The sequence below is a fragment of the Beta vulgaris genome, chromosome 4, assembly GCF_026745355.1.
Source record: "Beta vulgaris subsp. vulgaris cultivar EL10 chromosome 4, EL10.2, whole genome shotgun sequence".
In the NCBI taxonomy this organism is placed as follows: Eukaryota; Viridiplantae; Streptophyta; class Magnoliopsida; order Caryophyllales; family Amaranthaceae; genus Beta; species Beta vulgaris.
Window position 1 is genome coordinate 15,674,521 of NC_079205.1, and position 14,599 is coordinate 15,689,119.

The 14,599-nt window shown below is 36.0% G+C and overlaps 1 protein-coding gene across 1 annotated transcript; it reads left to right on the plus strand.

Moving 5' to 3' along the window:
- On the plus strand, positions 1–11,054 carry LOC104907329 (hypothetical protein). Its single transcript, XM_010696243.4, has 10 exons — positions 1–331; positions 2,950–3,019; positions 4,705–4,829; positions 4,955–5,063; positions 5,138–5,201; positions 5,279–5,334; positions 6,311–6,418; positions 9,209–9,358; positions 9,783–9,953; positions 10,612–11,054. The coding sequence occupies exons 1-10, from the start codon at positions 111–113 to the stop codon at positions 10,840–10,842; spliced, it is 1,305 nt and encodes a 434-aa protein (XP_010694545.2). The 5' UTR covers positions 1–110; the 3' UTR covers positions 10,843–11,054.
- The last annotated feature ends 3,545 nt before the right edge of the window (positions 11,055–14,599 follow it).

The window sequence follows — 14,599 nt, forward strand, 5'->3', positions numbered from 1 at the left end:
TGCTCTCTTAGTGAACTGAGACGTTGGAGACTTGGAGTAGAGAGAATCCTCCTCTCTTGTACATACAATAAAATTCCCACAGGCCACAGCCATAATTCCGGACAATCAAAATGGATGTAGCCTGCTGTATTTCAGCATCACGTCTCTACAAAATTCCCCCATTTTCATCTTCATTTCTACAAACTCCAATCAGCTTGTTTGCTGAACCAATTCATCGTATATCTTTGAAGCGTCTTCGCAGCGCTCCTGTTTATTGCAACTCGGAACCTCCTACTAGTCTTAGTAGAACCTCTGATTCTACTGCTATCCAAGTTTACCGTGATTTTGAGAGGTATACTACTTCTTATTTATCTCCTCTTTCAATTTGATTCAGGTGTTCTTTGGTTCAATTTTTAAATAGACTAGTCTTATATATATATATATTTTTTTTTGTAAATTAGCTATTAAGCGCAGTGATGTAGACATGATATGATCGCACCACTCTCACAAGATTTTACCTACTAGCTAGATAGTTGATGCACTGAAGACATAATTGGTAGAAAAATTACTTCAAAAATTTTGGACATTTTTTTTAACAGTTTAAATATAAATTAGGTAGGGGTATTTTAGCATTTTGAGGGGGAGATCAAAATCCTTAGGTGTTCCCTTGTCGAATAGAGATGTGTGAATTTTTGCCTTTTGTTTTTGTTTGGGACATGGGTACACCTAAGGATTTTGAATTAAAGTACCACAATGATTATATAGTACTATTATACTTGTATTAGTGTCTATTATTTTATTAAATATTTGTATTATTGTCTATTATTTTATTAAATATTTGTATTATTGTCTATTATTTTATTATTCATATTACTATTAGCTGATTATGTTATTATTAGAATTTTTATTAAAGTACCACAATGTATAGTATTATACTTGTATTATGGTCTATTATTTGATTATTCATATTACTATTAGATGATTATATTATTATTAAATAATATTATAATCATGATCAAATAATTAAGGTTAACAATAATAATCATTATAATTATAATATTTTGCAATTCGTCTTTAAATAACTAGAGATAACATATATTCGTTACTGAAAGATATAAATGTAGGGTGAGAGATAAGGAGTTAATGCATTCTACTACCTTCACATAAATGAAAGTGGGGTGAGAATTTTTCATATGTGCCAATTTTAATTTGTTAGCAATAAATGTTAATCAACTTTTGATTTTCCACTAGTGCTTTATAAACTCAAAACAAGAGTATTAAATATATTAGTGGTCAAAGTTATGTATAGGCAAATATATAAATAGTAAATTTCTTTTGTTAAATTAATTATCATAAGAGATAATTAATAATTATTATTTTTTTAAAGGACGAATTTTAATAATTATTACTTCATAATAAATTTTGAGTGGTAGTATTTACGTTAGGGGTAATATTTATGTTATTAATGGTCAATTTTTTTTTGTCTAATAAGGTCAAATAAGCTTCAATCAGGTCCAATAAAGTCTAATAAGTTTCAATCAGGACCAATAAGGTCTAATAAGTTTCAATCAGGACCAATAAGGTCTAATAAGCTTCAATAAGGTCAATAAGTTCCAATAAGGTCCAATAAGTTCCAATTAGGTTCAATCATGTCCAATAAGTTAAATCAGGTCCAATCAGGTTTAATAAGTTCCAATAAGTTCAGTTCAGGTTCAATAAGTTCAGTTTAGATAAGGTCCAATAAGTTCAGGGTCAACAAGTTGAAGAGAACGCACCCTAAATGTGTAACATGAGAAAAAAATATACTCCGTAGGAAGAAGAAAGGTAGAAAGAGGATGTAGTTGGAAGTTATGCTGTTTGTTGATATAGAATGCAAACCAACCTTCTTATCACAGTAGTTTTGTATAAATATGTCTTCCTTTCATACACTGACGTAAGTTTTTTGCATAGCTTGTAAGCATGGGTTGTTAGCCACATGTTGAAATATACTTGATCAAAATATGTTGCTAATTTGACCATTCTAGGAAAGTATGATTTTTCTTCCAAAAAGTCAAGTTGTTGATGCATTCAAGGAGTCCCATCCGCGCGCTTGTCTGGTCAGGAGAGGCTTATATGTCTTATAGTTTGGCTGCTTTATCTGTCTTTGGTTTCATTGCTTGTTGCTTTGTCTGGTTCAATAATACTGCTTATCCTAGTGAGTTTTACGGGCCCACTGGACATTTGTACGAAAAAATTTCTGATAATTGAAAAAAGAATTGAATGGGACCTCCCCCTTCTTTGTTTGTCTAATTCGAGGGGGAAGGAAGGTCGCGTTTAGTTCTTATACTTAGGTCCCCTTTTTACAGGTCAGTGGAATCTTCATTCAAAAGTTGTAAAGCAAATTGCATGAAATGAAAATGCATGCGATTTGATACCAGTGGTGAGTATAGAGGTCCATTTGAAAAATATCGTAGGATGTAAAGCTTGATAAGAATGTCCCCAAAGTCCCTCAACAAAATGGTCTTATATATTGAATAAATCGAAACATCACTAAAAGAGTCCATTTGATGTTGCTGCGAAAATTTTGTTAGTCGAATAGTCTTAACCAAGTCATTTTGGGGCAAGGCAGTAAAAAAAAAACCACAAAGCATGGTCTATTACCCGCTTGGCAGGGTTTTTTGTTGCTGGGATAGAGATTTTAGCACTTATGTTATTCATTGCTTGCTTTGAGATTGATGATTGGAGAACTTAAATATGGGTTACAATAATCTATATCAATTTGAACATGTCCTGGCCCATTAGCTATCTTATGAAAATGAATTTTATAAAAAACTATTCCATCTTTTGTAGTAAACATGTAACCGTATTGACGTCGTCTTTCTTGTTTTTTCATAGTCTCATTGTACTATTTTTCATATATTTCTCTGAATGCCACTCTATAAAGTGAAGTATTGAATTAGAAAGTCCAACAGATATTTTTCCCCTTTGCAGACTTATTACAGAAGTGGTTAAACAATCACAAGATTCTTTGGGTGGAGCTAGCAACTGGAGTGAAGTTGAGGTGCCGTTGCATTTTCTTGTGTGCTTTGTTATTGTCAATGGTCACTAATAGTTGACTGTTCGTTGCATCTTTCTTTAGGAGACCTTGACTTTTAGCAATCCGTCTTGGAGGTATAGTCTCTCTTCTTTAATCAGAGGCTATTGGTGTAAATAGGAGTCTCACCATGAGACAAAATCACGACCGGCATTAAGAGTGAACACTGGGAGTTAGAATGTAATAGCCTAATAGGTGTTCTGGAAAATTGGCAGTCTACATCTATCTAAGAGAACATGATACATTTTTTATAAACTCGTGAAATATATATGGCAAGTTATATTAATAGTGGAAAATTTATATATTTAATTCTTAGTGATTCAAAGCTTTATGATGAACCTCTCGAAGCTCTTCAAATATTTCCAGAAGGATGTTTTTTTTAAACAGTTGGATCACCTAATTGTCTAACAAAAGATTCCTTTTGAAACTATGATGAGTTGCCTTAACTTTTTACGCACATTATATTTTTATGATTTTAAGTGAATATCGGGCCAAAATCTGTCTTAACAAAAAGATCATAGCTTAGGTACAAATTGCTTAGTGTAGTGAATCGAACTAAAGTAAGAAAGAAAAGATACAAGGTAAGATGTTATACGTAGGGTATTGCTCATGTATCTTCCATATTCCTTTTCGTCCCCTTAACCTTGCTTGCACCCCTGCCTCTCCCCCCCCCCCCCCCCCCAATATTTCTTTATCATTGGTGGTTTATAGTGGCCCTGGAGGTTTGCTACTGGTGAGGAGGGGATTTGCTTAGCTGGTTTAACGACCTGATTGTAGTATTAGTTTCACTTGTTCAGTGGTTTGTATTAGTTGTCGCCTTTACTTTTTAATATGTAAAATGACGAACTTTTCGATTTATGGTTCAAAAGCTTGCCAAGAAGCTGCTAGATTTATCTTTTTCTCTTAAGCTGTTGACTAGACGTAATATGTTTGATAACATAAAAGTCAGACATAATTAGCCACAAGCCATTAAAAAAAAAAGAGCCAATATCCCATGATGAGAAGATGAAATAGAAGAGTAAGGAAGTTTCCTCATGTGGGATAGAAATTTTAAAGTCTATTGTCGAGCCTACAGGCTACAACAGTTATTAGTCTTTGGTTTGTCTAAAGGTGATCAGTAGATATACTTTGCAATCTGGTATGATAATTGTGCAGGCATCAACCTTTGAAAGTCACATTTCTAAATCTTTTCAGAATAGCCTTCTTTCTAAGATGCTTAATCCAAGAAGTGGTGTGTTGGAATGAAATGAAAATACACTGGAAATTTGCCTGGATATAGATATTGGTGTGCATTTGTCAGTATTGTATGTCCAGGGAACCAAAAGTGTTTGTTTAAACTACTTAGAGAATACTCTTCCTTAAAAAAGTAGCCTCTTGCACTTTTTCATACGTAAAAGGTGTTAATAGATTAGATCTTTTAGAGTGAGAGCCATTACTGTAAGGATATAGCTTATAAAATATATAACCCTTGGGCTTTTAGCATTGTACTTGCCTAGGATATTGGTTTCTGATTATTTGCATCAACACATAAATAATATGTTTTTTTTAATGAAATTCAAATGTATCCAATTGTGAAGTTCTGGTGGATACCATTATACCTTTTGCGTATTAGAGTCATCCATTGCAAGTTTGGTTAACCATTAATATTTCAGGGCGCTTGGGTGTTGGAACCAAGAAACTCCAGACCATGGTCTATTGTACATTTTATTGGGGGGATATTTGTTGGAGCTGCTCCACAGCTTGCATACCGTTTATTTCTTGAACGTCTGTGTGAAAAGTAAGTGTATTTTTTTGCTGTAAGGCTGATAAGATTTGTCTTCTTGTCAAAATGGACTAAATAAATATTGTTTCTGTTCTCTATATTTATCTTGTGGAAATGACAGCATGTTTTAAATGTCATAGGGGTATATTGATAATTGCAACACCATATGCTAGTGGATTCGATCATTCTTCCATTGCAGATGAGGTGCAATTTAAGTTTGACCGGTGTCTTCGGTCACTACGGGAAACTGTGAGTCTTCAATTATCTTATTCCTCTCTTGTGGCAATGTAGTTTTCCTCATACATTGTCTTTTGTATATGTAGATTGACAAACTTCCTACTTTTGGCATCGGGCATTCACTGGGCTCAGTCGTCCATCTATTAATTGGTATTACACTTTCACACTATCTATATTGTATTGGTTTTCAACTTCCAACTGTTTGATAAGCTTGATGTGGTTCTCAGGTTCAAGGTATGCCATTCAAAGAAATGGGAACATATTGATGGCATTCAATAACAAGGTAACTTGCTTCTAATGCCTCCTTAGGACTTCTGACCTGACTTCTACTCACTATCTAGCTTCTTCCGGCCATATGTTTATGTAAATGTATACAGTGAGTGTCAAGGGTTAAATTTTCTCTGTTTAAGATTCTTTCGAGGTAGTTTTTGTTTTTCTCTTCTTCTCGCTGTTCTTTCCTTTTTCTTTTTTTGTTTTGTTTGGAGGGTGGGGGAGTGGGGAGGCTGTGAAGACCTTGAGAATTGCAAACCTATTCACAAATACTCCTTCACAAGGCTTCTATTCAGAAATTTGATGTCAAATCTCTCTAGCCACTGAACTGAAATCTGTCTAAGTATATAAACACAATTATTCTGAAAATGAACTAAATGCAGAGGAACCCAGATTGTCCAGCATCACCCCCTGCTTGGAAGATTTACCAAGCATTAGGACCCTACTTCATCTTGATACTTATCTTTAGGATATGAATAGGATATGAACATGATAGGTGTACTTGACCTTAACTTTTAAGATGCCGATCTTGACTTACCTGGGAACATTTGGATTGCGAATTGAGTTGTGCTTTATAGTACAATTTATTGGGAAAGCATTGTATTTTTCATCACAGGGACCATTACTGTACAGCGTTGTGTCGTTTGATAGGTTCTGTATGATTGGATGAATAGCCTTTATTGTCTTGAATTGCCTTTTTTCCTGTTTAATTCTTTCTTTTGGCAAATTCTCTCTACTTGAAGTTGGATTAGACAAGCAATTTTTATTACTTAAATGTACTTATGCTTTACTTTGTGGCGTCTTGTATCATTGACTACATCTATTGTTTTCATTGGTTTTTGGGGGTGTATCCTGAATTCTTTCTGTCATCCATATTATTATCATGTTGGTTGTGACTAACTGAACTAGCTACGAATCATAGCTTGACTATGAAAGATGCGCAATGCTTTCTTTGTGGAATCAGTTGTTGCTTATTGCTGACCTGGCAGGATCCCAGCCAAGCTATTCCATTGTTTTCACCTGTTTTTCTCCCGATGACTCAAAGTATGGGGCCACTTCTATCACAGATAGCATCAGCTGAGACAATCCGGCTTGGAGTAAGTAATACTTACAAGCTTTTGTTGCACTAGTTTGCATAATTGAATAGATGAAGAGATCTTGTTACTTTCTGTCGCTTCCTTAGATGTAAGAACAATATCGATGGGGTATCATTATAGCAGGTTAGCTTGGTTAATAACCCATTGTCCACAGAGAAGTCTAAATTTCAAATGCTTTTCCTTTCCTTTTGAAAATGAAATATGGTAGCAAAATGAAGAATGCAGTTGGTCATTTCCTAGAAGTCATCTCTTACAGAAGATTACCAACATTATTTGAATCCTTCTTTTCCTCCTCTTTCAGAAATGATAGCCTCCTTCTCGAAGTCACACACAACACGTTGATGGCTTGCAGAAATTTGGTGTGGGTCAGAATGTCAAAATACATTCTTTAGTTCACTTCATTTTCATTGTTTGAGTGTATGTGTTTCTTGTAGTCCTAATGACAAGGTCTGGTAATAAAATGAAACTTCAGTTATCAGGTGGTTATCTGAAATTCTGAATATTGAGTTAGTTGGGTGGTTTTGCTTTGTTTTATCACTTAAGTTTATTTTCCATGTGTGATTAGAGTTTAGACGACAAGATTGTCTTGTCTGCTTTTATAGCATAATACGCTCTATTTGATGGAGCACATATCAAAATATCTTCTTATCTGCTTCTATGTAGCGAGTTTACCCTACTTACATCTCTCTTATACATAATCTTATGCATACAAACCCTTAGACTCACTAAGGTCTCTACGGTTCGTTTGGTAGGTGACCATAAACGGTTGTAATTGCAATGAATTTATAGATAAATTATTAGTCTCATCCCAATGTCCATGGTGATGCTTGCCTATCCTCGGCCCATTTTTTCTTCATAAATTTTCATTTCCATCCATAACCACTATAAAAGTGGTATTGAGTAGGAATGAAACTTGTGAAGACAAACACGTGCTTTGGGATGAAGTTCCCTCACCCTGGACATTTGTATAGACTTCGACAGACTTCGTTTACAAAATTCTACATATAAGTTCTTTACCAGCTACCAAAGAGGGGTGTTGGAGTAGTATTATGCTAGTCAATCTGATCAAGCAAAATTTTAACTTGCCACATATATCAGTGAGGTGCATGTGCATTGGTGGAGTTTATGTAATGCAAAAGTGGAAAATTAAGGAAAAATATGGATTTTAAAGGTTGATTGTGCCCACCGGAGAAAATGGCCCTAGCAAACAAATCATCCGTATCATACCATGGATGTTGGTACGAGACTTTGTTTACAAAATACTACATATAAATTTATTACCAGCTACCAAAGATGGGTGTTAAAGAAGAGTTTCATGCAAGTCAAATAAGATCAAGCAAGAATGTAATTTGTTACATATATTATTGAGTTAGGTGCCCCTTGGTGGAGTTTGTGTAATGCAAGATGGAAATTAGAGGGGGAAAAAATGGAGTTTCGAGGTTGGCCGTGCACACTGGGTGAAATGGCCCTAATGACCGGTAAGGAATTATGTCATTCCATTTTTCGGAAAACCAGTTTTGGAGGAGTTTGGTTCGGGCCCGACCGAGCGATTTCGCCCACCTGGTTGGGCGGCTTGTTATGCATGCTATTTTTTCTGTTTTCGAGCCTAAGTCGGTGTCTTTTATTCCTCTCATAGAAAAACCTTGTGCCTTCTCTCTCTTTATTTTCCAAGTTAGCAGTTCTTGAGTAGTTATAGTCTTCAGATTCTGATGAACGAGTTTGAAGATCTTTATGTTGACCTGGGGGGGCGATGTCATCGTGTTGACCTTCACTGGTGATTGTGAAATTTGTTTTTAAGGCAGTGTAGTTTCACGGTGCAGATAAACTGTTCAACTTTGTGATCTTTAAAGAGTGATCATGAAGTCTCTTTGTCATTCTTTTAAGGTGTTTGCAGTTTTTATTTCCATCATTTTATGTATCTAAGTGAATTCTAAAAAGGCTTTTTTTTTTTTTTTTTTGGTAGTTCTTGATGTTCCCCTAATTCTAACTTTCTACATATCTTAGTGCAAGAGTACGTATCTTGGTGGATGTATTAGAATTTTATGCAGCGTTACCCGTAAATTGACGAAAGCAATTAGAGGGATTAGTTAGAAAGACCCATTTAAAAAGCTTATTTTATCTATTAACAGGTTATCGCAACAATAGATCAGCAGACAGAGGATACGAGATGCACTACCTTAGAAATACATATTGAAAAATTTCAGTAAAACAAAGATGTATATCCTAACTCGCATGTTGGATGTAAACGAAGTAAAGGTTGCCTTTGAGCACCTGTAAACGTCTATTTAGTTATTTTATTGCATCAATAGAATCGAAAGGGACATAGGGTCTCCTTGTGTAAGCCTTCTTTTACTCTGGAAAAGACAGTGAGCTTACAATCTATGGGGATGGACCAATGGAGTGGGTAACCATAGAGATGCAACTATGCCAGTCATAATTCATTCAATGAGAGAGGTAGGTAGGGAATGAAATTATAAGCCTTTTGGATGTCTATTACAAGCATGTATTTCTTCGAGATCTATTTCCTAGTCTACTTTAATAAGCTCATGGCCGAGAATGATGTTGGAGACTTCAATACTACGCTCACTTAGCTCTTTAGTGAAGTACACTAACAAACATTTACTAGCTCAATGTCTTTTCTTGTCCTTGTTTATTATCTTCCTCCAGTTGGGTGGGGTGGGATGGGGGCTGAGAGAGGGGGTGGAGTAACTGTGTCCTTAGATTTTGTGCTTCTTTCTGTAAGTGCTTTCAAGCTTTATTGCTAAATAATAGGTGCTGTCAACTATGCAGGCAGAGACTACTTTAAAGCAGTTGGAGAACCTTAGCCCTCCTATCATGAAGCAGGTTCTTCCCCTGTTTGAGCAACTTCCACCCTTGTATATGGACTTGGCTAAAGGAAGGGAGAACTTCAGTCCAAAACCTGAAGAAACTCGACGCCTTGTATGATAATTCTCCGTCTATTTGTTCTATTTCTGCTTTCCTCTGATGGGTGTTTGTAGAGTACTTCTCTTTCAATTCTAAACTTCCGTGCTTTCAATATTAGACGTGTGTTTTGCTTTCATACAGTGACATTGTCAAGCTGATTTCAGATCTCTGAGTAGGTGTGGAAAAGATAATGTCCAATTTGACTTGGGTTGCTTCTTACTGGGTGCAACTAATTATATGCTGGTGTCTTTTTTTGAAAACCTTTTCGATACCTAACAAAACAAATTACATCGTTCTTTCACCTCTTATCTCAGTTACCCAAGTCTTCCATTCTAAATTTCTCAAGTATATGACAATTTACTTATGCCAACTATTTTCATAGTGGGCGATTGCACTTGTGCAAATTTACCTGATGTATCTGTTATATTGAGTGTTTCAGATAAAAACATACTATGGCATAAACAGGAATCTTTTAATAAAGTTCAAAGATGATATAATAGATGAGACGTCAATTCTGGCACAAGTGCTGACCGTTGATTCTGCTATCAGTTCTATGCTGGATTTGTCCATTCGTACTGTGCCAGGCGACCATGGTACGCCTTTGCAACAGGTGATTTTTGTTACAGCATTTAACATCCTTCTCTTGTATTCCAGTGTTTTATGACTGCCCTTCCTTATTTATGGGTGTATTTTGCGGCGCCTTTTTTGGGGAGGGAACATTGCCTTTCAGTCTGGGCAGAGTCTTGTATGATACTTCAGTCTGTCTTATGAAGTATTAATTTCAATACTTTCCATTTTATTCTGTCCATTATTTAAAAGTTTCTTTTCCATACAGTTAGAGCCATCGAAATGTGGAGATTTCACTCTCACCCTCCCCCCAAAGTAATTGCCCCATACCCCTTACTGTAATGATTAAAAAAATACCCACTGCTAACCTTGAATGGCAAAATAAGAAGCTAAATTAAGAGTCTTAAAAGTTAAAACCTAGGTTGCACATAGACGGATACGGGTACGGGTGCGGATTCGGGTACGGGGACAGAAAACGACAAGATTTTGAAATTTTAGGAAAGGGTACGCGTACCCATACAGGATACGTATCCTATCGGGTGCGGGTACGGGTACGGGTACGGGTACGTGACCTAGAAGAAGTACCCATGCTACATAGGTTAAAACTATGTGCTGATCAAATGTCGCAATTAACATGACAGGTTACTAGGGTGACTCTTTTCTACTTTTCAGGGTGACTTGTTATGCTTTTTGTGCTGCAGGTTCTCCCTGATGTCCCTCCTGCAATGGCTGATGCAGTAAATCGTGGAAGCGAGCTTCTCTCAAATTTGATTGCAGGGACTCCGTGGGAGACGGTGGCTAAGGATGTCGGCCTTTCACTGGGAATGGACTCTCAGATTCTTCGTGCAGAAAGCTCAAAGGACCTTGAACACCTTGTTGATGTGGTCAGTTCTTGGATGTCCTCAAGCATCGGTCCAGAGCTTCCGAGGTGATGACGTATAGGGTGCCAGCAAGTGATGGGCGTCAGATATTACAAGTAGGGAAAGGTAAAGAAGTAATTGATGTAAAGATGTGTCTTCTCATGCACAGCACGAAAATCAGTAATGATTATCTTTGTATCTGATTGACTGATAGCCTATTGATGTAATAATGAAACTCAAATCTCGTGTATAAATTATTTCAATGGAAAGTGAGGGAAAACTACCTACGTTACTCCGACACGGATACGGGTGTCGTATCTAAGTAGGAATCGGAGGATCTGACACCCTACTCCACAAATTTGGCCGTACGGCGACACAGTCAAAAAAGTGTCTTGACCAATATTCTAGACACGTCTATCATTGTACGTGTCGAAAATAATATTCCGACACTTTATTTTGATAAAAAAATAATTTTAGAATTATCTCTTTTTCAAAATTAATATAAATTTAATTTTATTAAACACTCATATACTATACAAAAAGTAAAAAAAACAAAGAGTGAATTTTTAAAAAGAAGAAGAAAGAAAGAAGAAGAGAGGTCACGTGGGAGATGGAGTAGTTAGGATAGATTTTTTAAAAAAGAAAAAGAACTCATAAGTCAACAGCATTAAAATAAAAGCAAAGTTGACTAAAAAGTTGTAATTCAGTTCACCTTTACAGCTGTCAACTCACATTTATTTTATTTTTTGTTGCACCCCAAGTCCCAAGGACTAAAGCACTACACTCTTCATTTTCCCCATCACGCCATCTTCTATCTATCTTCTCCCTCTCTTTGGTTCTTTTTTTGGCCCCATCGAGGACCCGTTGGTAAGAAGAAGAATCTTATTGGACCAGCACCTTGCTTAGGTTAGCCAGCCTAGCTACATAGGTCAACGCTTGAGAGTAGGAGGATATAAGGAAATCCCTACTCCCAAGCATAAGTAGGTAGTGGGGTTCGAACTTGTGACCTCCAAGTCACAAGGTGAGTTCCCCACCACCTCCACCAAGCAAGCTTGGTTTCTCACTTTTCCCAAATGGGTGACTGATACGCGACACTTTTCTGATACGCGTATTGACACCCATTTCCAGGCGTGTCGCGCGTAGTGTCGAGTCGACACGCGAGGTAGAACAGGTTGTCGGAGTAACGTAGGAAACTACTACCTTGATCTTTTAGAGAAAACCATGGAGATAGTCTGAGGATGGAAAGTTAAGCTCTTAAAAATGGCTACTCGACACTCGTACTCTTATGAGGATGGAAAGTTAAGCTCTTAAAAATGGCTACTCGACACTCGTTGTACTCTTACCAAATATCTCCTTAACACCGACCTATCACCTTTACCATTGAAACTGCTTACCATCTCAAAGAACAGGTTATATTTGTGCTTCCTTTTCCTTTATGCCTAAGATATAAGTTTGGAAAAAATTATGTAAAGGCTCCAAAAATGATAGAGGTAGTATTACCGAATCATCAATTTCACAGTGTACTGATGAGGAGCTAGCTCATGTGGTAGAGCACTCCCCTCTGATACCTGAGGTTTGCATGCATTACCAGCCAATGTGCTGGTAGTTCCTACAAGGCTAGTAGCCTGGTAGGGGTTAGCCCTTGGGCTGACTTAATTTCCCAATCAAACAAAAAAAAAAAAAAAATCAATTTCACAGTGTACTCGTTATTCTAGATGTGGTAAGTCTGATGAATAAGGGTCGTTTGGTTCCTCTCATTCAAAAAGAGAATGGAAAAGAAGTTGCACACTATCTAGAGAGAGACGCTCTAACATAGTGAATCGGTAGCTACATTTTTTCCATGATTCACAAAATAATCCATGATTAGGCTTCAAAATTGTGATTCTGCCGTACTTTTTTCCTACCAAAGCTCATGGCGTATGTGAATTATTAGCTACATTTTTCCATTCAAATATATAGCTTATGTAGTTTCTTTTTAATAGTAACACTCTAATTTTTGACACTATTCACAAATTTACTTTTACCTATCATTTGTGATTTATGGTTAAGAGAAAATATAGTCATGTGGGATCTTGTTTAATTTGTCTCGATATGTACTTTTAAAATATCGACTTTTTAATTTTTTACAAATACAAAATTAGAGATATAAAGATTCAAAATAGTACATCGACATACGTGAAAAGTGTAAGTGTAAAATGGAAATAGTATGTTACATGTATGTCACGTCATACTTCTTCATGTTGATTGTATGGTACTTTAGGATAGTTTGGCCCAGTGCCATGTTCAACCATAGGATTATGGACTATAGTTTATACTATTTTATTTTTTATTTTTTTTATTATGAGAAGAAATTTAAAGGTGCCTATACAAAAGATAGAAAAATAGAAGAAAAAGGAGCATGAAAAAACTCAAGTAGATGCTCCGCCACGGCAACACATCATCACCCCATACCCAATTGAATACAACCTCTTGAAGCCCGTTAAGGGGGATTTGGGGGGGGGGGAGAACACCACTAAAAATAAATAAGCTCACATATCTTCTTAAAGCATCCACAATTACTTGAAGGCGCAATAACTTAAGACCTACCACTAAGCTAACAGCCAAAAAACAAGAACTAAAACAGAAAATCAATTCAAAAAACAAGAGCTACCAAACAACTTCCAATCGGCAGAGAAGAGAAGCATGACTCGCACTCCTGGAAGAAGCGAAGAGAGCAATCAATTCTCAACACTAGCCCAGTCGAAACGAACAAAGAAGAAGCTCCAGATACCGTGGCCTGAAATCACCACCAATAGAACCAAACCAACCTTGAGGATGGACTAAAGGACTAGAAGATAAGCTAAGTCATAAGGTTTGATCTAAAAGGAGCAGATGATAGAGGAGGCTAGGTTTTCAATTTCAATAGAAATTGAATTGGGGGTTAGGGTTTCTAGAGAGAAGGAGTAGTCCCTCTCTCTAGAGACTTTTTTTCCCAAAAATTTAGGACTATAGTTATACTATAAATACAAATGTATAATATTCCTAATATGGAGTCAAATATTAGTAATGTGTACTTACCCCATTTCTTTATGCTTGCTACAAAGAGAAGTAATCCATTTCTTAAGAAATGTAGGGAGAAAGAAAAAAAGGAACCACAAGAAAGAAGGTAAAACCCCCTATGAATATAAAAACAACATGAATATCCCTACTACATATTTTACAATTAAATAAATATGTAATTGTACCTTTTCAGTGTAAAAAAGAGTCCAAAATAAGCAAGTAATATGAAGTTTCCACTAAAAGAAGTGTAGCGAGTTTTAAAAAAAGATGAAGGATGTGATATAACCTCAATTAAAACTTGAATTGACTTTCTTCAAACTAGAAATGTAATTATTGGCTTAACTAATACTGACTAAAACGAGGAAATTAACTCGATTAGATACCTGAATTTACTCAAATATCATATATGAGATCCAAAAAAGGATGCAATTCGAACGATCTATCCAAATCCGTTAGAAAGATCCAATCGACACCTATAGTAATATGAAAAAGTGTCTTGAATATAAAAGGTGGCAATTGGGTTGTCCTAATCAAGTTTGAATCAGATTATTTTCGGGGTTGTCTTGAATCGTAGTTAGTTTCAGGGTGTATCAAATTCATTCAAGTTTGTATCAATTTAAGTGAAGTTTGGGTTAATATAAGCCCATTAAGTTTCAAGTAGATATTGGGTCATAGGGCTTATGGTCAGAATTGGGACTGGATATTTAAATGTATGTGACTCTTATGTTTGAATCACTACTAAATAAATTGCATATCATATAAATTTGGGTGCTCATGTTTGTAAATTCAA